At 42.8% G+C, this 27,772-nt stretch overlaps 2 protein-coding genes across 3 annotated transcripts in view; both read left to right on the top strand.

Moving 5' to 3' along the window:
* Positions 1-27,772, top strand: part of DAB1 (Dab, reelin signal transducer, homolog 1 (Drosophila)) — a 1,330,586-nt gene that overhangs the window by 157,757 nt on the left and 1,145,057 nt on the right. The window lies entirely within an intron of this gene.
* LOC105534955 (heterogeneous nuclear ribonucleoprotein A1-like) overlaps positions 17,260-27,772 on the top strand; it is a 46,564-nt gene continuing 36,051 nt past the window's right edge. The window contains exons 1-3 of the mRNA XM_011973889.1: positions 17,260-17,355; positions 18,277-18,398; positions 23,939-24,076. Coding sequence (XP_011829279.1) covers positions 17,260-17,355; positions 18,277-18,398; positions 23,939-24,076 — 356 coding nt within the window. The remainder of the gene's footprint in view (positions 17,356-18,276; positions 18,399-23,938; positions 24,077-27,772) is intronic.

Raw genomic sequence — 27,772 nt, 5'->3', positions numbered from 1 at the left:
TTTTTTTTTTTTTTTTTGTACTTGAGTAGTTACAGGGTTTCACTATGTTGGCCAGGCTTGTCTCGAACTCCTGACCTCAAGTGATCTGCCCACCTGGACTTCCCAAAGTGCTGGGATTATAGGTGTGAGCCATTGCGCCTGGCCAGAAATTAACTTTTAAGAGAGCAATCTTATGTCTCTCAATTCGGCGGGGGGGAGTCACCTTCTTATATTATTCAAATACTTTCATCAAGAACAGTTATAATGCTTAGGCGATTAAATGAAATCATGACTGTGAAAGTGCTTTGTGAGCTCCAAAGCTGTACACAAAACTTCTACTGAAAACAACCTTCCTCTCTGCAGATGCTCCCTGTACTTCAAGGACCTTCTATACTTTCCAAACACTGCACGAATTTCCTGGCATCAAATCTGCCCCTACCTGAGTTCAGCTTATCTTTCCTGCAGCAGCACAGTCCGCTTAGGGAGTGTGTTAATTAGCACAATAGGGTCATTGAAGTTAGCTCTTCGTTTACAAAAACCCTCTAGGGATTCCAGTACACAAACACATGCCCACACTCATACACACCCTCTCATTACATAGAAGGTTTTTTTTGTTTTTTTGTTTTTGTTTGTTTTTTTTTTTTGCCATTTGTGCCTCAGCTTTTGACAACAGATACTTTTATGATGGAAGAGTGGAAGATGCAGCTGAAAAGCTGGAACTTGGAGGAATCTGAAGTTTGCTAATGGCAAATGATGCAGGCCTGTGTCAGCCAGTGGAGGAATTTGGGAATCACACCATTCACCTGGGCATCATGAGCCACCAGGTTGCCCAAACCAGAATCCTTGGTGCCATCTTTAACATGTCCCTCTCCCACGCACCCTCCAACCAATCAACAGCTTGGTCCTGTCTGGCCAGAATCCTGCCAATCATCTCATCTCCTTGCAAAACCCTCCTCATTCTCCACTCAGTGTGGGCGTCATGTCTTCCAGGAAGCATTTCCTGACTTCTTATGCCTGTTTCTGGCACCCTCCTCTGTGCCACAATCCCTTTGCAGCCCTCACCCTACTGCTCTAAATTGCTTGTTTGTCTGTTTCTCCCACTGTGCTGCAGGATCTGTAAGGACAGAAAACCTGTGTGTCTTACTCATCTTGTATGCCCGACATGGTGACTGCCACTTAGCAAGAATTCAATCAATATTCCTTCCATTCATCTTCTCACAGGAAGCATTGTGTCTCATGGCTGTGGCTTTTCTTTATCTTTAAAATCTTCAGGGAAGAGTGTCCCCACAACCTTCCAGAGGCTTCCATTTTCTGTTTGGGGCATCGTATTTACATCACACCACCCACTTGTCATGATCAAGGCAGACTTTGGGAGCATGTAGGTGATGCTTCATAAATATGCCCTGCTGAAGGATTTTTAGAAAATGATTCATGATATTTTCATTCATGATTCACTTAGGAAACAATTATTGAGTGCCTACTATGTGCTGAGCACTGAATTAGGAACTCTGGATTCCATGGAGAATGACACAGAAATCAAACTGTCATCCATGTGCTTTATGTGCCAGGCCTTTTTTGCTAGGAACGTATCAAAAGTTTCATTTAATCTTTGATATGCATCTGTGAGGTACCTTTCATTATCTCCATTGTACAGGAGAGAAAATAGTCTCAGAAAGGTTTGGGATTACACAGCTGGGAGTTGAAAGAGTATAAAACATAGTCTGTGCTTTCAAAGAACTAATAGGTTAATTGGGGAAACATCTATTCATGCAGTTATTAATTTAAAAAGATATTTATTGAATGCCTATTTTATACTTGGCACTGTTATAGATTCTTTGGATATGGCCCTGAACAAGGCAGACAATGTCGTTGCTCTTAAGGAACTTTCATTCTTCAGGACAGGAGGGAGGCAATAAATAAGTTAACACATATGTGAGGAAATACTTTCCAACTGGAATGAGTGAAAGGGTGAGTCGGGGTTGGAGAGGCTCCTCCAATTGGAGTGGTCAGGGACAGGCTTCTTAAGGTGATAATGCCTGAGCTGAGACCTGCAGGGTGACAGTGACATGAGGGCCTGAGGGTGGAGAATGCTGGACAGAGGAAATAGTAGGTGCCAAGGCATTGCCACTGGGGGATAGGGAGAAAGGGAGCAAGTGACATGACAGAGTCGGAGGGATAGTGTGGGTCAAGGTTTGTGTAAGGCCTTGTAGGCCATTATAAGGCTTTTGGATTCAATCTAAGTGCAGTAGATCATTACTGTAGCATCTTAAGCCATCAAGGAACTGGCACAACTTTCTAAAAACTAAACTTCTGGCTACTTTGTGGAGAAAGGATTATAGTAAGAGCAAGAAGGGGACCATGGAGGGCAGTTCGCAGCTGAGAGAGAGAGAGAATGATGTTGATAGTTGTGGCTTGGATTGGGGTGGCCACAGAGGAAGTGGAGACAAGTGGATAGATCTAGGATGGAACAAAAGGGATAGAACTCAGATAAGAGCAGCAGGCACAGTGATGTGAGAACAGGACTTACTGTGGTACAAAGAAAAAGAACAAAGAAAGACATTTCATCATTCTCCGATCCAACATTTCCCAAAATGTGTTCCAAGTAAGCACCATGTGCTGTGGAATGCTAAAAGTTGCTCTTGGAAAAAAGCTCAAATCTCTTTATTAAAAAATAATAATCTGGACAATACTACATTCTGTATTGCAGAGGGATCATGAGCAAATAGCATATTCAAGTCTCTAGAAAACTCAGTAATGAAATCAATTTAGCTTTAATGTGGCTTTTCTCAAGTTTACTTGAGTCCCAAAATCCTTTTTCACAGAACATCTTGTGCTGCATTAGCATTTCATGGAGAAGATTCAATGGGACAGAATGATCTAGAACAACATTTTTATTTGATTTGTGGCCAGATGTGCCCCAGAGAGGAGGAGTAACTTGCCCAAGATTACACAGCTATGTGGAAGCAGAGTCTGGAAGAAATTCTAGCTTCTCTTGACTTCAGACACACTGTTTCTCCTATGCTAGGGTGCCATCTGAATTTGCAGAGAAGACTTGGGCTATTGTATTGATATCATCTTGACTACAAATAACATGCACCCCCACCCACTGCACAAAGAAAGCATTCTGCCGCACACACCACCCTCCCAGAAGGGCCCTAACTCAGAAATAGTGATGCATAGTTCCCTGGCCAAGGTGTCAGGCTTATAAATTCTTACCCTAATGAACAAAAGAGAGTTGTAAAAACTGCACACTGTGAGAAATGCAACAGTCTGGTGGCCTGAGGAGTTGAGGTACTATTGAAATATGTTTGCAAACTTAACTTCCCAGCAACTTCCTAAATAATAATGGGCTATAATGAAGTGATAACTAACATCAGGTCTAGATTCAGCAAAATCAAACCAGAAAGATTTTATATTCTAAGTTAGCAGGGATGCAACTTGATTGTAGTAATTGATAAGCCTATGGGGGAACTGTCCATTGTTGCAAAGGATAGAGTGCCTCTCTCCTTTTTGGCTGCAGGACAAAGAATGTGTTCTAGGATCTGATTTGAATCCAGGTTTTGCCACCACCTAGCTGGGCAATAATGTGTGAGTGTTTTAACTTCTCTTGCCTCAATTTCTTCTTGTGAGATAGAGGTAAAGATGTCCTTGCAGGGCTGACACAAAAATTAAATCAAATAATGTATGTCAGATACCTAGCCTGGTTGACTCAAGCTAGGTGCTCAGTAAATAAAAGCTGTTAGAATTATCCAGGTAGTTTCTCCTGAACATCATATAATTCTGATAGCATTTGCTACACATGACCTTGATGTTCAGCTTAGTGTTCACTTATTATTGGTGAAGACACTTTTAGTTGAAAATGACAGAATCCCACTTTGAACTAAGGGTAAAAAAAAAAAAAGTATTGTGTTTTGCTTGCTTGTCTTTTGAAAATATTAGATTGCCTTATGCCATAGTGACAAGGGCCACTGTGTGTAGTTTGGCTTCAGGGACAATTAGAATCAAGGGCTCAAATAAAGCCACAATTCTCCCTTTCTCCTGACTCTGTGTCTTAATTCTCCATGGTCAGCTTCCTGAATGTGGAGAAGAATGGCTACCAAGAATCCTTAAAGACACAGCTGTAAGTTTTAAAATTCCAGGGAGAGTCCCTGATTGGCCCAGAATGGGCCATCCCTGGACCAGGACCAATCAACCATGACCAGAATGGGTAAACCTACAAGAACGTATGAGTGTCTATCCATATCACAACATAGGAGAGAAGGATTACTAGGGAGAAGGCTTCAGACACGGAGTGGGGGCACTGGTGGACAGATCAAAAAACATGTATCTCCAAAACCTCCCCTTCTCTGCAGGAGATGTAGTAGGCAGCTGTTCTTTTTGCTTATTCAGTTTCCATTCCACCTTATTTTGTTTACTATACCCCCTTTGCCATTGGAGAAGTACCCCACTTCTTGCCGTGTGCTTTGGCTGGGAGTGTAACTCATCCTTCCTTGCCATCAGCCCATCTATAGCCTTACGCCCTTGGCCCAGGTAAGCATGATGCAAGCTGGGCAAATCAGACTCTAACTTTTTTAGGCTACGAAAAATACAAAGAGTGTTTGGTTTCTGAGAGGAATAACACCTGGGCTAGAGCAAAGTCATTCTGCTGACAGGCATATGGAGTTGATCCATGAGTTCTCCTCACCAAGATCCCTAGAGCCTCATGGCTCTTTCCTGCCGGAAGTTTGATTATTCAGTTCTCTGATCCATCCTAGAGCTACCCTGAGTGATCTAGCAAATCCTGCTACTTGTTTAAGTCTGTTGGTGCTAGTTTCTGCTACTTGCACCCAAAGATTCTTAACAGATGTAGGCAGAGGCCCAACCCTATTCACGTTAGTTCTTCCATTGCCTCACGCTGAGCCCACCTGGTATACACATGCTCACAAAACGTGTGTTAGACCTGGTGACTGCCTACATTCCTTTCATTTATTTCTCTCCAAATCTCCTGTCCCCTTTCTTCAAAGAGAATTCTAGATCAAACCCCATATGTAAAACAGTTAAAAGGTTGAATTACTCGGGTGAGGAAAGCCCCAACACTAAAAGTTTAGGTTCCACCTTGTTTTTAAATAACATTTAAGGAAGCTTGGTGGTCTCTGGAACACAGTTTGAAAATCTTCAGACTTGAAGGTATTTCAGGTACCTCCCAATGCCTGGGTTGCCTTTGAATCTTGAGTGTGTCGTCTTCCTTCAACCAGACTGTTCTCTGCATCTCAAGACTATTCCATTTGAGGCCCCAAAAGACACCTTTCTCTAAAGTAGTATCTCTACTTAAGAGTGCCTGTCAGTCTCACTCTCAGCTAAGTGTTTTATATGTACTTGTCACTGGGGTATTCCTTACTATTTGGGGCATCTATATGTCATTAAGCATAAGGCAGCACAGGTTAATTGAAATTGTTATTTTTGGAATTAAATTTTTTTTTAATTAATTGAAGCCATTCCCCAGCATAAAAATGTCACTTGCTTTGGAGTTCATACCAGTGGCGATAAAAACTTAGCACACATTGAGAGCACTGCATCTCGAATGCATATTCCCGGGCATCATCTCTGAAGATATGGGTTTAGTAAGGTTCCAATGGGTCTTAGGAATCTGCATTTGTGAAAAAAAAAAAAAAAACTGTGCCACCATCATCAAATTGTTTTCCTTTTTAAATATGGCAGTATATTTAAGTTCTTAGTCGAGTACCTGGCTTCATCAGAAGGACTTGCTAACTAATATTGTTAGTTTTGTTCATGATATGGTTTCCAGTAGGCTCATTCAGTACTGATCCAAGCACTCACTGAAAGTAACAACCAGCCCAAAGAGTGGTATCTCTCAATTCTGTCTATCCCCACCTCTACTACATTAGTTCAAGTTCACCCTCATCTCACACCTGTGACATTACCACAGCCCTCCCTACAACTCCAGTCTTCTTTGTTTGGGTTCACTCTCAAAAGAGTAGTGAGAATTATTTTACTAAAGCTCAAATCTGAGAGTTTTACCTTCTGCTGAAAATCCCTCCAGGACTCCCCCTTGCTCTCAGAGTGAAGTCTCAATTTCTCACCAGTGCTCTGTGCAGCTGGACTCATGAGTTCCTCTCTCACAGCAACTTTCTCTCTACTTCTCTAGCTGTCCATGGTCCAGTCCCCTGGACAAACTGTGGGTCCTTCAGATTTTCCCATTCACTTTCCTCCCAGGCTTTGCCCATTTTCTTCCCCGTACTTAAAACATGCTAGCTTGGCCAGGTGCGGTGGCTCATGCCTGTAATTTCAGCACTTTGGGAGGCCAAGGTGGGTGGATTACCTGAGGTCAGGAGCTCGAGATCAGCCTAACCAACATGGAGAAACTCCGGCTGTACTAAAAATATAAAAATTAGCTGGGCATGGTGGCAGGCACCTGTTATCCCAGCTACTCGGGAGGCTGAGGCAGGAGAATCACTTGAACCCGGGAGGCAGAGGTTGCAGTGAGCTGAGATTTCACCACTGCACTCTAGCCTCAGTGACAAGAGCAAAACTCCATCTGGGAAAAAACAAAAAAACAAAACAAACAAACAAACAAAAAACAACAAAAAATAAACATGCTAGCTTCCTTTTGGCCTGGTCAAAAGCTCTTCAGGTTTCTTTCTGACTGTTCTGTGAAACCTTCCCTGGCTCCCTGAGTGCTAGATTAGATTACTTTTCACAGATTTTTTTTTTTTTTTTTTTTTTTTGAGATGGAGTCTTGCTCTGTCACCCAGGCTGGAGTGCAGTGGCATGACTAATTTTTGTTTTGTATTTTTGGTCTCGAGCTCCTGACCTCGTGATCTACACACCTTAGCCTCCCAAAGTCCTGGGATAACAGAAGTGAGCCACCGCACCTGGCCCTTTTTATAGACTTTTACTGCATCCTATATCTCTATGTCCTAGCACTTATCACACTATATTGAAATTATCTGGGTACTTTTCTGGGCCTTTTACTAGCTATTAAGCTCCAGGAGGCTGGGACTATGTCATTAACACCCTTTAATCTTCAGGGCCCAGCATAATGCCCAGCACATAGTAGATGCAGATGCTCAATAAATGCTTTAGAAGGAGAGAAAGAACGAAAAAATAAAGGAAACAAGGAAGGAAGGAAGGAAGGAAGGAAGGAAGGAAGGGAGGAAGGAAAGGAGGGAGGGAGGGAGGGAGGGAGGGAGGGAGGGAGGGAAGGAGGAAGGAAAGAAAGGGAGGGAGGAAGGAAGGAGGGAGAGAGGAAGGAAGGAAGCAGGGAGGGAGGAAGGAAGGTGGGAGAGAGTAAGGGAAGGAGAAAGGGAAGGAGGAAGGAGGGAGGGAGGGAGGAAGGAGGGAGGGAGAGAAGGCAATTTATTTCAGCTGCACCCTAAACAGTGATGGAAGGTACAGAGTATAGATCCAGCTCTATAGAGAAAAGAATTCATTAGAGTTAGGTGGAGTCATGGTCTCAGTAAGACAGCTTACTTCAAGGCTGGCCTCTCTCCTGGAAGACATCTACAACATATGAGAAGGAGCACAGTATTTGAGTCATAAAACCACAGTTTCAGTGTTGCAACCCTGTCACTGAAAGCTCCCTGGGGTTGGCAAGTCACTGCATTTTTCTGGGTCTTCAGTGTCTGATTTTAAAAATGGAGCTAATCATATCTACTCCAAATATGTGTGTTGGGATTAAATAGGAAACCATTGGTCAGGCACAATGGCTCATGCCTGTAATTTCAACAATTTGGAAGGCTGAGGCAAGAGGATCCCTTGAGCCCACAGGTTCAAGACCAGCCTGGACAGCATAATGAGACCCTGTCTCTACCAAAATTTTGTTTTAAATTAGCTGGATGTGGTGGTGTATGTGCACGTAGTCCTAGATACTTTGGAGACTGAGGCAGAGGACTACCTGAACCCAGGAACTTGTGTCTGCAGTGAACTGTGATCCCGCTGCTGCACTGCAGCCTGGGCAACAGAGAAAGACTCAGTTTCTAAAAAAAAAAAAAAAGGAAGAAGAAGAAAGAAAAGAAACTATGTTTTAAAAAAGTTGGAAAATTCTTTGCAAAGATATGTTCTTTGCCAGAACATCAGTTCCTTGAGGGATTTAATGTGAGTCATCTCTGTATTCCCAGTGCCAGGCCCATCATAAATGCTAAATGAAGTTTTGTTGAATAAATGAATGAATAAATAAGAGGATGACTGAATGGAGAGGAAAAGTGCTGGTTAGGTGGCCTAAGCAAATGCCAGAGAGGCTCAGACTTTCCTTTTTGGAGTGAGTTGCTTATACACGTTTCTCTTTCCTCCTGCATGGATAGTTTCTTGAAGTGGGGGGACTTTTTCTTACTTTCCTCATTATTCCTAAGTGCCTTGCACAGTCTTAGTCAGCATTTGATGAAACATTTAGGAATTTGAAGTGAATTTGTGCAACACTTTATAGTTCTCCAGTGGGTTGAAGTAGGTATATATCATCATCCCCATTTTGTAAATGAGGAACCTGAAGTACACAGATGTTTTGATGAACCCCTCATGTTTGCATTGATACTAAGGGGCCAGTTCAAGACTAGAACCCAAGTCTTCTCAGTCTTAATCCAGTGCTTTTTCCCACCAGCCTCTTTGTTTGCTGGCCTCTCTTGTCAGCAGTGTTTCTGATATGAAATGATGCATGCACGCACCCAGCACATGGGGGCCCTAAAGCAATGGCAGCCCTTGTATTTAGGGGCAGTAAAGAGCTCCAGCCAGGAAGGTCCTTCTAATGGGTGCTGATAAATGTTTACAGATGAGGTCTTGCTTTTAACTGAACAAGACCTAATTTTAAAATGCATTCAATTATTCTTAGGCCCAGAAGGCATTTAGAAATGACTGTTGTTAACCACCAAAATGAGGAAACGTTCTGTGACCTTTAGACTCTGCCTTCTTCAGCAGCCATCTTTTGCAGGGCTTGATCTCACACGGGAGTGCCAAAGCACAAAATTTATGGAGTCCTCAGAGTTTTTGTGGTCGCAAATCACAAGACTTTATCAAACAGAAAGGGAAGTTTGCCTTAGAGGGTGAGAACATACTTTTCAGACATAGCGGTGGGAATACAAACAGGCCAATTCAATTTCTTGTGGGGTCATGGTTTGTAGCTTTATTGAATGTGCGGCATTCCCTTTTGAAGGTCCATAGGATGTTTTCACTTCAGAGAATAATTTCCACATCCCATTCGACACCAAGAAATGGGTAATTATTATATCACTTGGTGATTATTTATCACAGTTTGAATGGAAATAAATTGCTTCAAAGTGAAATCACGTTACATGGTTAGCTGTCTGCCCTATTAATCTTTCATTTAATTTTCTTTATTTTAATGTGCATACAAATGTTTGTGAGCTGTCTCATCTGTCTCCCTCATAATTCCCTCCAATGGATTTAAATATGTTAGGAGAAATTGAATAAATAGGTCAAAGGAAGGCTCGGGATTTGGGAAATGGGGGTTTAGCTGAGAGTGGTAATTTGTTTCTGAACCGGCTCTTTCACTTCCTGTGGAACAGAAGCATACTGGAAAATTTAAAAAAATTGGGGAAAACACATGTATATTCCTACCATAGACCAGTTAGTTAGAGTACAAGTGTTGACTACTCTATTTTCTGGATCCAGCACTATCCACAGTGCCTACACTGGCAGTTTCCCCCAGTGATTTCATTTCCACTAATAAAATCCACAAAACAGCACTGCTTTTCGCTCACCCTAAGAGTATGAAATCAGTCTTCCCTGAGACTCCCCATTTCCACCTTAATCCTCCAAATTCTGAAAATCTAGTTGAAAGGACTTGTCCAATTCAGTTTGATAAATAAATACTAATTGAGGGTCCACTGTGTGCTAGAGGGTGGGATTTGGAAGTCCTTTCCCCCAGGGCTTCATCACCTGGTGGGGAGGCTTCTCTGGTGCATTTCCCTCTCTGTGCCTGGCACACTGCTATATGTATGTGATGAAACAGGGACGGTTTTCTTAGCAGCTGTTGGAGAATCCTTCTTAGAAAGAGGTCCTCTTTATTGGGAATATCTTCTAGAAAAAGACTTCTTGGAGCAGAAGCTGATCCTTCAAAGGATTTGAAGGTGAGAACTGCTGACATGGGGTGTGAGGAGGGGTTTGTTGTTGCTCTTGAGTAGGAGGAAAAGTGAAAGGGTGAAGGAGTCAAGACATGACCTCCACTAAGTAAATGTACAACTAAGTTACTAGGACTCAATTTGACAAGGAATGGAGCCATTGGGAGAATGGACAAAAAGACTGGCTGGCCCAAGGAAGAACAGAGACAGGGTGGAGGTTTGGTAGCATAATGCAGGGCCCAAACTTGCAATGCAAGTGAGGCACTAACTCCAGGGCAAAAGTTAAGGGGATACTAACACCCAGTCATTAAGGTAAGTTAATACTCAATGCAATATTGTAAAAAATCAAAATTAAACTCAGCAGTTTCAGAATGAACACATTATCAAAAATGGAAATGGTGACAAGATCAGTAACAGTGTTGTATGGAGCCACATTGGAGCCTGAAGAAAAGAAAATAAATCAGTCATACTGGTTCCTGTCTTTATTTAAACATTTAAACATTTAAATTTTGTTGTCAGTAGACTTCACTGAACCACAGCCATGCCCATCCATTTTATTAATATGGGTATGGGTAGCCTTTGTGCTACGAAGGCAAAGGTTGAGTAGTTGCAACAGAGAGTATATGGCCCACAAAACCTAGAATGTTTACACCTAGGCCCTTTACAGAGAAAGTTTTCCACCCTCTGGACTCGATAATCACTGGGGTCCTCTCTGGTTTTGATACTTGCAAATTGTGTTTTCAGTTCTTTTATAGTGAGTTACTTTTGATGCAAGATGGGCTCTAGCCTTTGAGGGTATTTTATTTTATGCTTTGTAAACATTTCGTTTTACATTAAAGTACATAAACTCTAATAGAGTTGCATTACCATGTATCAGGTGCCACAGAAAGTCTTGGATGATAGCTTGGTACATGCATCCCTGTCTCTCCTCTCCCCTCCTGGTCTGTGAGTTGGCATATAGTAGGCAGGGGTCCGGAATGGTAGACACCCCATAACGTGCAAACAGTTCTATCCAGTGAACTACCCACCCTCAAATGGCAGTAGAGCCTCTTGGAAAAACACAGACAGACCCTCTGTTCCTGAAGGTAAGCCCTGTCCTTTGCCTTCATCTACTGCCAATTTTTGCATTTTTCTGAGGTTACTATAAAATTCTACTCTGCATAATGTTGTACCACTTTAATGGAAATGCTGGCTTCAGATAATATAAAAATGACTGATCGAGAGGCTTTGAATGATACCAGGCTTTTCAGTACATTTTTAAAAATCAAATAGCATACATTCTAATTCATTGAATTCGTTAAAAGAAAAAGATGGGTGAGAATATGGGCCGCTTTCTATTCCTATTGTTATTTACAAAGCAGGTTTTTATTGTTCCAGTAAGAAAAAATATTTTGGCAAGTTGACATCTCTCCTTTCTCTGGAAAAGTTCTCTTAAGGAATGCTGTCATCCAAGATCTTGATATAAGAATAGCATTTGACCATCTCTGGATTAGAAAATGTGGATTCAGGAGAATCCACCTCAGAGTTGGTTCCAGGACCATGGGGTAAGCAGCAGGTTGGTTCTTGGTGTCTCCATTCCAGCAACCAGGTTCACTCTGCAGCTGCTTCCCCTCTAGAGAACTAAGTGCTCCCCGGGGTACAGCTTAATCACACTCCCTTTCTCCCACTTTATCTTCTCATTTCTCTCCTTTCCTCTCCCCATCAGACTAGCATTTCCTGGGTCCTATTCAACAGGACAGAAATGCATACTGTGCACCCATTGAGGGAGGTGGGACAGAGTTGTGGGTCAAAAGCGAGGGCCTTGGAGTCCAATAACTAGGTTTGATTCCAGGCTCTAAACCTGACTATCTGTGTAGCCTTGCAGAAGTGACTTAACCTTTCTGTGCCCCAATATTCTCATCTCTGAATAGGGCATTGAATAAGTTAATACATGAAAAGCACTCAGAATAGCATCTGTCAAATGGTAAGCACCGAGTTAATACCTGCTACCGCTGTGTCGAAGGGCATGTAGCAAGCATGATGGGGATGCATGATGTCAGAGCTAGAATGAACCTCAGGAATCTGATGGCCCAGGACCTGCAAACCTGGATCCTGGAATCAACTGTCAGTCACTGTGGTGTGAAGAGGGAGGACTGCTGGTGGGGACTTAGGTCTTCAACTCCCCTTCAGATGCACTTTGTGTTTACTCTTCTGTTTGGGATCTGTTAGGGAGAAAAGCTTTTACAGTTTAAACCAAAGTTTAGTTAATTGACCTATCTATATCCACTATATTTACAGATAAAGTTGCATAGAAGAAAAGTGATTTGCTTTAAGTCATATGTCAAATCAGTGATAGATTGGAATTAGAAATCAATCAATTAAAAATATTTGTTAACGCTTAATATGTGCCAGGCACCGTCTTGGGCCATAAGTTCAAAGCATTGTTTAGGGACTTCCATGGTTTCTTACATCGAGCCGGCTCCCTCATCCACTATTCAGGTAGCTCCGTTTTAATGTCCCCTTACCCACCAGGTACTCACTCTCTGGCCTGAACTGTTCACCTCATTTGTTCCTGAGTGCCTTGTCCCATACGATTACTGATCCCCCTAGCAACTGACCCCAGTGACTGGCTTTTTTCTTTTTTTTTTTGAAACGGAGTCTCACTCTGTTGCCCAGGCTAGAGTGCAGGAGTGCAGTGGCATGATCTTGGCTCACTGCAAGCTCCACCTCCCGGGTTCACATCATTCTCCTGCCTCAGCCTCCCGACTAGCTGGGACTACAGGTGCCCGCCACCATGCCCGGCTAATTTTTTGTACTTTTTGGTAGAGATAGGGTTTCACCACGTTAGCCAGGATGGTCTCGATCTCCTGACCTCATGATCCACCCGACTCGGCCTCCCAGAGTACTGGGATTACAGGCGTGAGCCACCGTGCCCGGTCATGACTGGCTTTTCTATTTGCAGCCTTACTGTGTTGGGTCTGCATTAGGCTGCAAACGGGAAAGCATCCCTTCCTCTAATCTCTCATTTCCCTCCTTGACTTCAGTTTTCCCTCTGTAGTTGATGTTTTGGACCTTAGCCAACTCTTTTGGACTCTAGTACCCTTGACCTCAAGAACAGGATCCACATCAAATACATTCATTCATTCAACAAATGTTTATTGTGTACCTGCTTTGTCCCAGACACGTTCTAGGTAAGGAAACTGCAGTGAATCAGAGAAAAATCCCTGTCTCCATTGGGGCTTACAGCCCAGTGAGTGGTGATATTCAATAATCAAAATAAATGAATAAAACATGTAGTATGATATGTGCTTATTAGTGATACAGAGATAGAAAACAGTTCTGTGGGATCTCAAAAAGTTAAACATATAATTACCATAATCCAGCAATTTGACTTCTGGGTGTATACCCAAAAGAATTGAAAGCGAGGACTTGAAGAGATATGTGTACACACATGTTCACAGAAGCATTATGCACAATAGTCTAAAAGCTGAAATATCCCAGATAGCCATCATGAGATGAATGAATAAACAAAATGTTGTACAGATGTATGTGTGTGTGTGTGTGTGTGCGTGTGTGTGTATATATATATGTGTATAGTGAAATATTAATCACCCCTTAAAGAGGAATAAAGTTCTGACACAGACTGCAATATGCATGAATCCTGAAGACGTTAGGTAAGTGAAATGTTAGACACAAAGGAACAAGTATTATATAATTCCACTTATGTGGGATATTTGAAATAGGCCAATTCATAGACACAGAAAGTAGAATTGTGGTTTCCAGGGGTGGTGAGCCAGGAACAGAAAGTTGTTTTCTAATAAGTATAGAATTTCTGTTTGGATGATGGAAAAGTTCTGGATATGAATAGTGGTGACAGGTTTTCAACATTGTGAATACACTTAATGCTACTGAATTTTATTCTTAAAATTTGTTAAAATGGTGAATTTTATGTTGTGTGTCTTTTACCATGATTAAAAATATGCTACAAGCAAAAATAAAGCTTGACAGAAAGAAGTGTCAGGGTGGTGATGAGCAGGTTATGTTTAAATGGAAGGAATTGCTGAGCAGATGACACTTGAGCAAAGACCGGAAGAAGCAAGCCCCATAGCTGTCTGGAAGAAAAGTGTGCCAAGGAAAGGGACACCACATGCAAGGGCAGCATGATAAGACAGAACAGCGTGGTGTTCAAAACTGAGCCCATCTTGGACGTGAGTCTCAGTTCCACACTTATTTTCTGTGTGACCTTACACAATGAACTTTTTACTGTGCAAGTTGTTTATTTGTATATAACAGGGATATTAATACCTACCTCAATTGGCATTATTAGGAGTCAGTGAAATAATGCATGAGAGATCCTTCAGCACAGAGCATGACACCAGACTGACTTTTAGCCAGGGGTGCCAGCCCAGCCATCCCTGGGTCTATGGCTGATGTCTGCTCTGGTATGTTCTTCTTGGTGCCTGTGCCATGCTGTTTACATATTTTGCCCCCCACCTGCCTGGCACATAGTAAATGGTGAATAAATGGCCAATAATTATTCTTTCCTGACTCCTTGATTTTGATTCAGGCAGTGTTAAAGTACATGAAAGCACTATAATCAGTACGTAGATGGTCATCAATAAATGTTACTTTTCTTCATCCATTCTCTCACTCATTCTTTCATCTGTCAGAAATAAAGGAGAGGCAGTCCCTGTTGTCAAGATGCTTGTTATCTTATAGCCAGGCAGTCTAGTAAAATGTGCAGGATAAGCCCGTAACCATCTCTGGGCACTCAGGGAGAGAGATGTGGCCAGAAGTACACAGAAAGGTCTGTCTGAGAACTGGGGCTCCCAACCTGGGTGAGACTGGGGTTCGTGGCCAGGGAAAAGAGCCAGCATGGGAACTATGGTGGCGACATGGGTCGTGGCTGGAAAGGGAGAGCACAGCTGTGGACAAGAATCATTCAACTGAAATATTTCCAGTCTTATTGATACTGCTCTAGGACGTCTTAAAACACCCATTTCTGAGGCGCCTGGGTAGAGTTGCTCTGGATCTTTTCCATTTGCCCCTCCACGGCCTCTGTCTCTTCTTCTCTACCTGGTTCTGTGCCACTGGAGGCTTCCTGGACTTCTGCATTATTTTGCTTGGCTGCCATAACAAAATACCACCAACTGGGTGGCTTAAACAACACATATTTATTTTCTCACAGTTTTGAGGACTAGAATTCTGAAATGAAAATGTTGGTGCAGCTAACTTCTTCTGAGGCCTCTCCTTCCTTGACTTATAGATTGCCGCCTTCTCTGGGGCTTCACGTTGCCTTCCTTTTGTACATGTCTGTGTCTGAATTTCCTCTTTTTCAAGGATACTAGTTAAATCAGATGAGGGCCTACCCTATTTACTGCATTTTAACATAATTACCTCTTTCCAGAGCCTATTGTTGTATACAGACACATTCTAGGGTACTGGAGATTAGGACTTCAACATATGAATTTTGGGGAACACAATTTATCCTATAATAGTTCATGACTCCTGGTTCAGTGTGGCCAACAGGGAGCATCAGCAGAGGGTTGGAGGGTGGGAGAGAGTGAGTTGGGGTATTGATCCCCTCATTACTGGCCTATGGTGTCACTGAGGATTAAACATCACAGCTCCTGTCAGGCAGCCCTCTCTATGTCAGGCAATATGACCTCCTGTCAGGCAATCCACACCACCCTTCTCTAGGGTCCAGAACCACTGTCTCCCCTTCCTCTTTCAGAGCTATGATGATAATGGAGCCCAGTATTACTATTCCTGTTTCCCCTTTACTTGCCCTACACCTTTGTAAATAGGCCCTCTGTTAAACTCCCTTCATGTTACCCAATTTGAGTGTGCCATCCGTTTCCTGCTGAGATCCTGAATGCTGGGGGAGGGGTGGAAGACGCAAGGAGAAATTATTTCACTTTAATGCTTATGTGAACTTTGCAGGCAAAAGACTTTCTTAAACATGTTTTCTTGGGGCTTGTTGTGGCATCCTCTACTGTCTGCTTTGTTCACTAACACTGGAGTAAATGGTCAATAAATGTTTCACTTTCTTTCCTGAATACAAAAGAGTCCCTGATGTAATTATTTTGGAACTGCCTGTGGGAATCCTGAGAGGAAACAGCAAGGAAAGACAGCCAGGGTCTTGTGCCAGGGACCTGGGTGGGTCACAAACAGGCCCTGGGCTTGGTGGCTTTCAAGCCGTTTTTCTATTTTCCACTCTGTGTGCCAATCAGCAAAATAGAGACAGTGGCAGCAGCTTGTCCCCCTCCCACCACAGCAGTTGAGCTGAGACAGTGGAGGTGCAGACACTGGTCACTTCTTTAACTCCATCTGGTACCAACACCCCCCACCTTGGAACTCTACCATACTGGCTTCTCATGGTTCCCTGAACACTTCATGCTGTTATTTGCCTTAAGGTCTCATCATCTTTTTTTCTATCTGGGAGACTCATCTCTCAATTTACCTGATGAACTCCTGCTCATCCTTTGGAGTTCCATGCCAACTTTCTTTCCCCCTCAGGGTAAAAAAAAGCCTTCCTGAACATCCCTCCTGTTCCCAGTGAGGATCAGGTAACCCAGCACCTGTTTTCAACCTCCCTGGAACTTCTCCTTCATATCATTAAAACTGTGATTAAACCATCATCTTAAAATTAATGGTTTACCTTTTGTATTTCCCATTAGATGGAAGCTCCATGAGGGCAGGGATTGTGTCTTTCTTGTAACAGTCAGTACAGTAAGAGCAGATGGCGAGGGTGTGAATTCTGCTCCATCACTTGCCAGCTGTGTGACCTTGGGTGTATGACTCAGTCTCTGTGCCTCAGTTTCCACATTTGTGAAGTGGGGGTAAAAATAGGACCTATTTTCTAGGACCATTGTGAAGATTCAATATGTTGATAAGTGTAAAGCATGTATGACAGGGCCAAGCACATAAATGTTGGCAATTACTAATGATTTCTCATTTGGCCCTCAACAAATAACTGTGGAATGAAAAAGGGTTAAGGGTAATTTGCTGGACAGAGCTAAGAAAAGGCCTGCCCACTTCAGTGTGGTCTCTCTGTGGCTTGACAGCCACAGATTCACATGACAGGGGAGGCTCCATGGCAACACTTATTATACCAGGGAACATGCCCTTGAAAGTTGTACAAACACAATGCAGTCTCCGCAGTGAGAAGGCTGGCCAGTCAGCCAGTGCTGGGATTGCTGGGTCCTATGGAGAGGGGTGCAGTTAACACATGTCAATCCAGCCTCAGAGCCCTCCATGTATCGTCCATGGCAGCCTTGAAGAGAAGGTAGCAGAGATGTATTGGCTGTTTGCCCTCAAGACATTGGTAACTTGGGGAATGTTTGAAAACCACACTTTCTTAGTTTCCTTATCTGCCTTCACACTGTAACTAGAAATAAGACTTTTCTGGGCATATGTTCTGGGGCAAGTGTTGAACCATCTCAATTTGTCGTTTCCTCATTCGTTAAATAGAGACAATAGCAAAGTATCATTGTCTTAATGACTACTTTTATCCAATATCTAATGACCTCATTAACAGATATGTAAATAAACATGCACACACATACACACATACAAGTGATCTCACACCATGGCTGAAACAGCTATCACAAAGCATATGCATTGAATCTCATCCTCATTAGCTAGATAAGTCTGTAAGGCCATCACTTATGATCAATTTATACCTACTTTACAGTTATTATAATCCTGATTGTCTGGTTTCTTGGTTTGAAACACATTAGAAATTATTATAGTAGGATAGTGAACCAAAAAGAGGCCATGGAAAAGGGATAATACTGCCAGAGGCAGAGACACCAACCATACAAAGTGACATTTATTTTTAAATCTTAGTAGTTTGGGGTCATTCCTTTAAGGACAAAGCTCTTCAAAATCTCTTCAATAATATCATTTCTTTTTAAAGTCATAATATTTTGACACTAGAAGAACCTAAGCAATGCTCTTGTCCAAAGCCCTTGTTTTCTAATGAGAGAAGGGTTAAGGTCGCAGATACACCCAGTCACCCCACAGCTGAATCTGGGTAGAGCCCCTACCACCTGGAAGTCCATGTGCGTTCTTCTAACTTTCTTGCTTTGCCTCCTCCTTTTATTGGTCAACACATACTTGGTAAACATCATTCAATCCCCAGGCCTTCACTGGGCACATACTTTCTGACCAGCAGGGACTTACATGGTGTCAAGGAATCTTTCCCTTCATGAATTTAACTGCTGAATCATTAATACATTTTTAGGCATTTTTAGATATGATAATTGGTAGCCTCAGGTTCAACTTCTATGTAAAACCTGAGGACACAGAGATCTTCATTCAGTACATTTTCCTTGTGACCCAGATCCACAGCAACACATGTCCAGGGTAGGATACTTAACAATATCCGTCAGGAAGAATTCCTTGGTAAGTGCTTGCCATGTGCTCAACATATTGTTATGGGGTCGGAGAGTGATAGGGAAAGAACAGACCGATGTAATTCCAGCCCTCTAGGAAATTATAATCTGAGAGATTAACAGAAACAAATGGTGAGAAGGAGCCTCCAAGGCAAGTGGGTTGCTGAGTGGGAGACAAGGACAGTGAAGCCTGCTCTGTCCTCTACTGTGGCTCTTCTGTCACCTATGGGTATTCAGCTAACCTCTGTGTGCCTTATCTGTAGAATGGGGATAGTACTCATACCGATCCCTTGCGGTGGTTGTGAGCATTGAAGAAAATAACACCCAGTACATAGGATATTTCCTGGAACATAGTCAACACTGAAAACACACTAAAATTGGAGTTTCCAATTCCACGGTAGAGACTAAGTACATGCGAAGAGTTTGTTTAGTCATATATCAAACATTTATTGATCTTCTATGAGCCAGGCTCTGTGCTGGGGGATGAGAATAAGGAGGTTAATAAAACAGGCCATGTCCTGAGACAACTTACAGTCTAGAGCAGGGGTCAGCAAACTCTACCCCTGGGCCCAAATTCCACCCAGTGTCTGTTTTTCCAAATCAAGTGTCATTGGCAGAGTTGAGTGGTTGCAATAAAGACTCTAAGGTCCCCCAAACCTAAAATGCTTCTCTAAGACCTTTTACAGAAAAAGTTTGCCAACCTTAGTTTACGGACTTGCAGCTTTAAGTGTGGCCTTTGGACCACAGTGTCAGCATCAGCTGAGAGGAGTAATAGAAATGCAACATCTCAGGCCTACACCCCAGACTGACTGAATCCGAGTCTGCATTTTAATGCCACCATAGGGTCCTTTAGATGCACCTTAAAGTTTAATAAGCACTGCTCTAGCAGATGCCAAAGACTTAAATGAATCTCTCACTGAGATACACTGAAAAGGTGCTATGATAGAGAGTTGGGTAAAGGGCCACTTCTTGAACATTTACTTTGTGCCAGAGGCTGGCCTAAATGTTTTATTTACAGTACCTTATTCAGTCTTAACAGTGGTTAAGAAGAGGGCACTACTTTTAACTTAACTTGAAGAAACCAGAACTTAAAGGGGCTGGGTGATTTTGACCAAGGCTGTCAGTAAATGAATGGCAGAGCTGGAGTTTGAAACCCGGTGAGCAAGTGCAAACCATTTTCTCTTCATCTTCATGTTGTTCTGCTTCCTAAAAGCAAAGCAAACAAGGGAGTAAGGAAGGATTTCACAGAGAAATCTTACAAACTTGGCTCAGTGCCTACCTGTATCAGGGTCCAATCAGGAAAACAGAAACCATTCAAAGAATGTAGAACAAAGGAAATTTAATTTGGAGAGTTGGTTACACAGTGATGACAGAGCTGCAAAGCTACAAAGCCATCAGGAGATTGTGAGGCACCCAGGGATTAATGACAGCAGGAAGGTGCTGCCACCCTTAGGTGGAGGGACAAAGTGTTGAGATGGTGTCACTGGAGCCCAGCAGCCAGAGTGACCTTGGGGAGCTGCACCCCAGTGGGCCTATCCAGTAGAGGGCCTAGTCATGGGACACAGAGCTGCTGCTGGTGCTGTCCAAGGTAGAGACCGGGGAGTAATGAGATTCTGCCGATCAGGACCATCTTTCACTGGTGTTTCCCCACTAGCTAGAAACCAGCTAATAATGCACGAGCTTGGAACACATAGCCTGCAGGGATCAGGCTTCTGCAGTACAGAGCAGAGCAAGCAAAGGGCAAGCAATGAAGCAAAGAGCAAGCAGGCCAGGGGAGGGCTCCCCAGTGCTCTGTAGTCTTCTCCCTGTGCCAGGAGCCCATCCTAGGCTCCCGTTTCCAGTCTCAAGCAGTATTTCAAAACTGTTTTCATGCCCCATATTAGTGTCCTTAGGTTCCTGTTCTTAGACTTTGTCTCTAGTTTTCTTTTTTTTCTTTCCGTTTGAACCCTTGGTTGCACCTTTTACAGTGGTGGTCCCCAAACTTTTTGGCACCAGGGACCAGTTTAATGGAAGACAATTTTTTCATGGACCAGGCAGGGTGGGCAGGGATGGTGTCAGGATGCAACTGTTCCACCTCAAACCATCAGGCATTAGATTCTCATAAGGAGCATGCCAACTAGATCCCTCACATGCGCAGTTCACAATAGGGTTCATGAGCCTATGAGAATCTAACACCACAGATCTGACAGAAGGCACAGATCGGGCAGTAAGGCTCACTTGTCCTCTGCTTACCTCCTGGTTGTGTGGCCCAGTTCCTAACAGACCACAGACCAATACTAATCCGTGGCCCTGGGATTAGGGACCCCTGCTTTAAACTGTCAGGTTCCTGAATTACCTTCTGCCCTGAGTCACTGTCTATCAGCTTTCCTGATTGCATACTCAGCTGCCTCTGGATCAAATTCACTATACCCCCATTGCCAGCTCTCAGATTCAGTGTTCTGGGCCTCCACTGGTACAGCAGATTGAACAGATATTGCTGAGTGGGGTTTTGAGTAACGAGTATAGTTCATCAGTTGAAAAAGGGTAGTCTGGCGCTCCCAGCAAGATGGGATAGCATAAAATGGGAGGCAGCTAAAGCTCAGGGCTAGGGGAAGTTTGTGTGGCACTCTAAAAGTGTTTGGGCTTTATTCCAATAGAGAGTCATTAAAATATTTATATAGAGACAATATATAATTGTATTTGTATTATGTAAACATTACTCTGGCTACAGAGTGATTGTTAGAAGAAACCAAATTGGGAATAGAGTGCAGTTAGAAACTTCATCTAGGTGAGGGTAACAGTTGACTTGACTGAGGAATGGCAGTGTGGATGGCCATGAGAGATGGTAGCAGACACTGTTGGCCACTATCCAAACCATCACCCTCCCTGCCTTTTTTTGCTGACAGAGACCTGATTTTATTTGAGTGCCTACTCTGTACTTAGACATATATTCAAGCAAGGGGCCCTCCCCAGATCATGGAGAGATTTGTTTATTTTAGTTATGGCCACTCTCTTTCCTTTGCCAGTGTTTTGATTAAGAAAGCCATGTGATACAATGCTGGCCCATGAAAGGACCTGAAAGTCTGATGGGGAGTAGGGGGTGAACTTTAGGGAAGGTGTTTTCTGACTCTTAAAAAGAGATGGGCAAGGAGAAACTCACCTTTTTAGCCTCCAGTTGACCTTGAGGGAAGAAACCAGCCCAGGAATGTGGTGGTCATCTCGGATTTATGAGGGGATTAGCTGAAGAGGAGAAGCAAAGCCCTTGGGCATGGAAAGAACTTACCTGGAAAGTGACATTAAATTTTGTTTTTTTTATTTTTTGAGACGGAGTCTTGCTCTGTCACCCAGTGGTGCAATCTCTACTCACTGCAACCCCCGCCTCCCGGGTTCAAGCAATTCTCTGCCTCAGTCTCCCAAGTAGCTGGGATTACAGGCACCCACCACCATGCCCGGCTACTTTTTTCTATTTTTAGTAGAGATGGCATTTCATCATCTTGGCCAGGCTGGTCTTGAACTCCTGACCTCGTGATCCACCCACCCTCGGCCTCCCACGGTGCTGGGATTACAGGCATGAGCCACCACTCCCGGCAGAAAGTGGCATTGAATTTTTAATTACTCAATCTTGGAAACTTGAGATGTGAGACAATAAACTACTTAAAGCTACTTAAGCTACTTTAGTTTTTGTTGTTGTTGTTGTTTTTAAAATAACTTGCAGCCCAAAGCATCCTAACTGATAAGGAAAAAAAAAAATCAAGAGTTCATAGGATTTGATGGCTTGACTGCTTGTGAGTGGTGAGGAGAGGGATGACTGTAAGAGAAGTCATTAGTTTTGAGCTCAGGTCAATAGGTAGAAAATTGTGCTAGTTACTAAGGTGAAAATCCCAGACAGAGATATTGGTTTTAGTAGAATGGTGTGAGTAAGAACAGACATATTTGGAAGTAGCTAAAATGCAGCTGGTGTGCAGGATGTGAGAGAAGGATTATGGGGAGCTGAGGCTGGAAGGGAGGGTTGGCATGTAATGCCTGGTAATGATGTCACATTGATGGATCTCAGGTCTGTTATTTGCCATCTCTGTGATCTTGTGGATGTTGCTTAACTTTTCTGAGCTTCAGTTTCTTAATCAACAAAATGAGGCTAATACTGCCTAGTTCACAGGGTTATCATTGTAAAGACAAAATGCAATCAGTGAATAAGTTAAACATGTTATTAATTATTTAATGGGACACGTGGGGAGCTCTGGCTGGTGATGTGCTGAGTACTGCACTAGGTTTCAGCTGGGAGGGCTGTGCCATGGGTTAGACAGAGGAGCAAAGGCTCTGCTAAGTCCTGCTAAGATCTAAACCTGTAATTAACAAACATTTTATAGGCTCTGAATCTTTTGTTGTAAAGAAAGTGTATCCAAAATGTTAAAAAATAAAACTAACAAAACAGAGTGCTTTATTGGAAGAGGAAGGAAAGTGGAGCTCACAACAACCTCCTCTCCCACTCCTAATTTAGAAACTCCTGCGGGGGAGTGGGATGGGGATAAGGAGTCTGTAGATCTCTGTTGGAAACAGTTTGGAAATTGCTAATGCAAACAGGACGTACTGAGGACTATGGCTGTGGAGCGGGTGTAACAGAGTGTGAGATGTGGAGGAGGAGCACTTTTGGGAGAAGCAGGGTGTTAATTAATGTGTGTAACACTGAACCAACTTATTCAACTAAACTATATAAGTCTCTTTCCTAGAGAACTCATACTCATCCTTCAGAATATAGCTCAAGTGTCACCTCTGCCAGGAAGGCTTCCTTGACATGTACCAAATTATCCTTTCCCTGTGCTTGCTCTGACAGAGAAATTGCTTCCTTGTTAGTCTGCCTGCCCATCTGACTCTGTTCTGGGCTATGTCTGATTGGTTGGTGTGCCCAGCCAGGGACTTTGCACTTGTCTGAATTGTCCCTCCCTAAATGAGTAGTGGGTGGCCTAATGGAAGTATAGTCTGAGGGTTCAGATTTAGGAAATGAGGCCTAACAGATGAAGGTAGGACTGGATGTCCACCCCAAGAAAGTCACAGAGTTGTGATTAACGGCAAGAGAAAAGGAGATAGGGAAAAGTTAGGACCGAAATCTCAAAGACTAAATAAACCCCAGCAGATGGGAGCCAATCAGTAAGCAAAAGGGAATAGGCCTGATAGGCCTGGAGGTGAAAAATAAGACGCAAAAAGTTTAAATAGTAGTACCAAAAGTGGTCTTGCGGCCAAGACTCTGACTATCACACACAGACCTTCTCACCCACACTCCTCCCTTTTCCCTCCAATGACCAGCACAGCAAGGGCGTGCCACTGCCTCTCCAAAGACTTGTTGATAGAGTGATTAAATGAAACCATGCTGTCTTAATTCTTTTCCCAGTTTTCAGCTGTTTGTTTAAATGGAGTTTTCCTGACCCTACTTGGCATTTCAACCACGCAAACTCAGTGGTCTGTATGTTGTTACACATCAATACAAGCACCTCCTCTCCTCCCCTGGCTCTCCCACACTGGTTCTTGGTGTCCCAGATCAAAGAGAAATATTGTTCAAACTGCAGATGAAGAAACAAGGCTAGCTGCCTTTGATGTCAGGCAGCAGCAGTGTAATCTGTGCCCCCGACTTGCTTTTACTGCCGATGCAATTTGCAGCTGCGATGTTGAGTCTAGGTAATTGTTTCTCCAGCCCAAACGCCACTAGTATTTTTTATTTAAGTGCAAATTTTCATTTGGCTAAATAAACGGTTCTTGTCTGCCCCCAGCGGACGGTGGCCCTGAAACACTGGGTGCTGGCGGTTTTCACGAAAACAGTGCCCAGGTAATCAGAAAGGCCTAACAAGAGGCCATTATGTAGAGTGCGCCCTTCTTTAACTTTCCCTTTTATTGGAATGGTGTAATTTCAGTTTCATAAATACTAAGAGGTTTACCGCTGGGCACCGGAGCTATCCGTCTCATTCACCTCGGAAATTAAGGCTGCCGCCTTTCCCTGCAATGTTTCTCTTTGTCTCTAATTTCACTTTAGCTGCCTTTAGGAACCAAGCCAGGATGTAAAGAATTCAGATCATTTTATTTTTTACAAGGTCAGATTTCTCATGATTTCTAATAGAGAACATTGAAAACCTTTTTATTGAGGGGCAATCCTTCTTCTAATATATCTCTCCTTCCAGACACAGTTGCAATCAAAGACATTAACATAAAACCTTAATCTTTGTTCAAGATTATAATAGTAGTAGTAATAATAACAACAGTGGCGGGAAAATGCCACGTACTCATGAACGCATAGCAGATACAGTTCTAGGCGCTGCATGCACATTATCTCATTTAACCCTTGCAACAATGCTGCAAGGCAGCTGTGATAGCTCTATGTAGCAGAAGAAGATGCTAAGACTCAGAGAAATTAACATCTTCCCCCCAAAATTACACAGTGAGAGAGAGGCAAAGCCAAGACTGGAACTCTGGATTCTCTATTAAACTTTGAGACAGTGTTTTGCCTTAGATATGGTGGGAAAGATGGGGTGGATTTTCACAAATCCATGAGTTATGTTCAAGTCAAAAATGGCATTGGTGCTAAGTAGTGAGGCAGAGGGCCCATGCCCCGTTTTGCTGAGTTGTGGCTTATAAAACACTAGAATGCCGAGGTATCACAATGCCTTTTCTGTCTGTCCAAACGTCTTCCCCACTGTGCTGCCTTTCCTCTCTTGCCCCGTGTTCCTTCACAGGGAAGTCCTCCCTGATCTCATCAGCAGCCCCTCCCATGTGCTGCTGTGGCTTCTTTCCCTGACTTTTTTCATGGTGTTATCACATGGTGGTGTAGCCTTGATGTCTGACTGTCACCTCCACCAGGCTCCAAGCTCCTTGAGGACGAGATTGTGTCTTATTTGACACCCTTTCCTAATGCCTGGCAATGTGCTTGGATGGTATGCAGGAAACATTTGTTGATTGAATAGAGTGAATATACAGATAGGTAAACATCCTACTGCCTTCCCACTGAGAAAGTTAGTTAACATGATTTCCCTTCATTCCTAGTATAATTCTAGAATCATACTTATTTTTTCTGAATGAGTTCCTGGCTTTCCTATTTTCCAAACCAAGATGGGGTCAAGCATGTGCTAAACATTTCTTCCTGGTGGCTATTTCCCAAAAATTAAAGAATATATGAGTAGTGCTCCCAAAAGATTTCATATATTAGAGTTCATTAGAAGATAAATTTTAAATGGATGGGCAAATTGTCACAACACCTAACACATAGCAGATGCCAAGTAAATGTGGATCTTCCTCTACCACTTGAGATTCCTTTCAGTAAAATGTCTCTAACCCATGTTTCATTTTTTCAATGTCTTTCAAAATATACTCTATAAAAGTCTTAAGGCAAAGCTCTTGTTCAAGCAATACCCTAACCTTCGGAGGTGAGAGAAGAGCTCTAAACTAAGAACCTCCACTTGGGGAGAAACTGGAATCCTCAATTTTGACTTCTGTTATGTTCCCTATTTTAAACTCTGGTTTAAGTATAGGCAGAACCCAGCCTTCTCTCTGGATCTCCTTAGCATAGTAGTGCCAGGCTGACATTTATGGAAAGAACTTTACTACACATGCTGGGAGAACCATAGAGGAAATGGTTGATAGAAACAAAACAAACAGTAAAAATAGCCGTATGTTGCCTTCCCCAGCAGAGTGTGAACACCAGGAAGTCAGGAACTAAACTTAATTCATATTTATGTTCTATCCCCTCATGTGGAATATGTTCAATAAAGACTTGAATGAATGATGAATGTGGAAAGGAATGAATAAACCAAATATCAAAGAGCTTGGGAAGACCCTAAATGTCTGTAGATGTCATTATGTAGGCCTTCACAATTTTGCACAAATTTCTCTTTTTCTTTGCTTGATATTTCATTCTTTTCCCATCTAACTTTTTATTTTCAGGTAAATGCTGTTCTGCTTCCTAAGAGAGCAAATTTCCTATTCTGCCATGGATAGAAATACTACTCTCAGATCCACTGGTCCTCAAGCTCCTCCCACTCAGTTCCAGTTTTCTATGGGATGGGGGTTTGGGGTCATGCATAATTCACTGCTGATTGATTCAGCAGATGTGAGTGGCACTCAGTGAGTCCCTGTATCAGGTCAAGCTCCTCCAATACTAGGCCTTCCCACCTTTGGAGCCTTATTTAAAAGGCCCATGTTTGGCTGACTGACCTAGTAGGCATATAATGAGAATTAATATGGAGGCATTAATAAAATGGCAATAATCCTTTATTTTTAGCTTCTGATGGATTCATGGTAAGTTTTTCTTCTTAAAATGCTTCTCCTTTAAAAGTTAATTGCCTTTCAGAGGGCACACCTAGAGAGGAATAAACCTCAGAGCATAGTTATTGAATTCTCATTATAGAGCTCGGGATGCAATAATAACTGCTATCTACTGATACCTGCTCTCTCCTAAGCACCTTACATATGCTATAACTTTTAGTTCTCACTCTAGACATGCTATACAGGGGTTATTATTGTCTCTAGGCAATTGTTTTCATTATATATTAGAGGAAATGTAGACTGAGGAAACTTACACATTTTACCTAATACCACGTGGCTGGGGAGTGAGTGAGCCAGAATTTGAACCAATAATTGTCAGATTCCACAGCTCATGCTCTTTGCACTCTAGCTTGCAGTTATTCCATAAGGACCTCACAGCATATGATGGAGGTATCTGCTGGAAAGTGCTATGGGAGAGCTAATGCCATGTGTTGTTGGAACATCAGGAGGAAGGAGAAGAAGAGCAAGTAGTTTTGAAAGGAGAGGACATCTTATTGGGCTTTGAAGAGTGAATATGGGTTTGCTGACCAGAGAACAAAAGGGAAGAAATTCCAAGCAGAAGGAACAGCAGGGGCAGAAGTACAGAGGCATGAGAATTCATGCCTGCCATGTTCAGGAGTAGTGAGTGATTCCCTGGTGTGGGAAAACATGGTAGTATAGGATGGCTGAGACAGTAGGGTAGAGATGGGGCATGATGGCCAGAGGGAGGACTGGAGAGGTGGGTTAGAACCTTAAAAGCTGAAAACCTTGTGCTGTGGTTAATGAGGTACCATCAAAGACTTCCAAACATCAAATCAAGTGACTGCATGATGTCCATCTCCCCAGGACCTTACACTAATACTGGGACAGCACACTCAGTAATAGACAGGAGTCAGGATATGAGCTGGGAAAATCTCAGTAGGATGCTTTAAATCACTCCAGCTACGTCTACAGGCAGGAGACTTCAAACCAAGAAATATTCTTTAAACAACAATGTGTGTATATCATGACAAACTGCCTTTAAATGTGTTAGGTGTTGAGCTGGGAATTTGATTCTGGGTGGTGGTGTTATCAAGAGAGATC

The sequence above is a fragment of the Mandrillus leucophaeus genome, unplaced genomic scaffold, assembly GCF_000951045.1.
Source record: "Mandrillus leucophaeus isolate KB7577 unplaced genomic scaffold, Mleu.le_1.0 Scaffold14, whole genome shotgun sequence".
Lineage (NCBI taxonomy): Eukaryota > Metazoa > Chordata > Mammalia > Primates > Cercopithecidae > Mandrillus > Mandrillus leucophaeus.
This window is presented reverse-complemented; position numbering and strand designations above follow the sequence as displayed.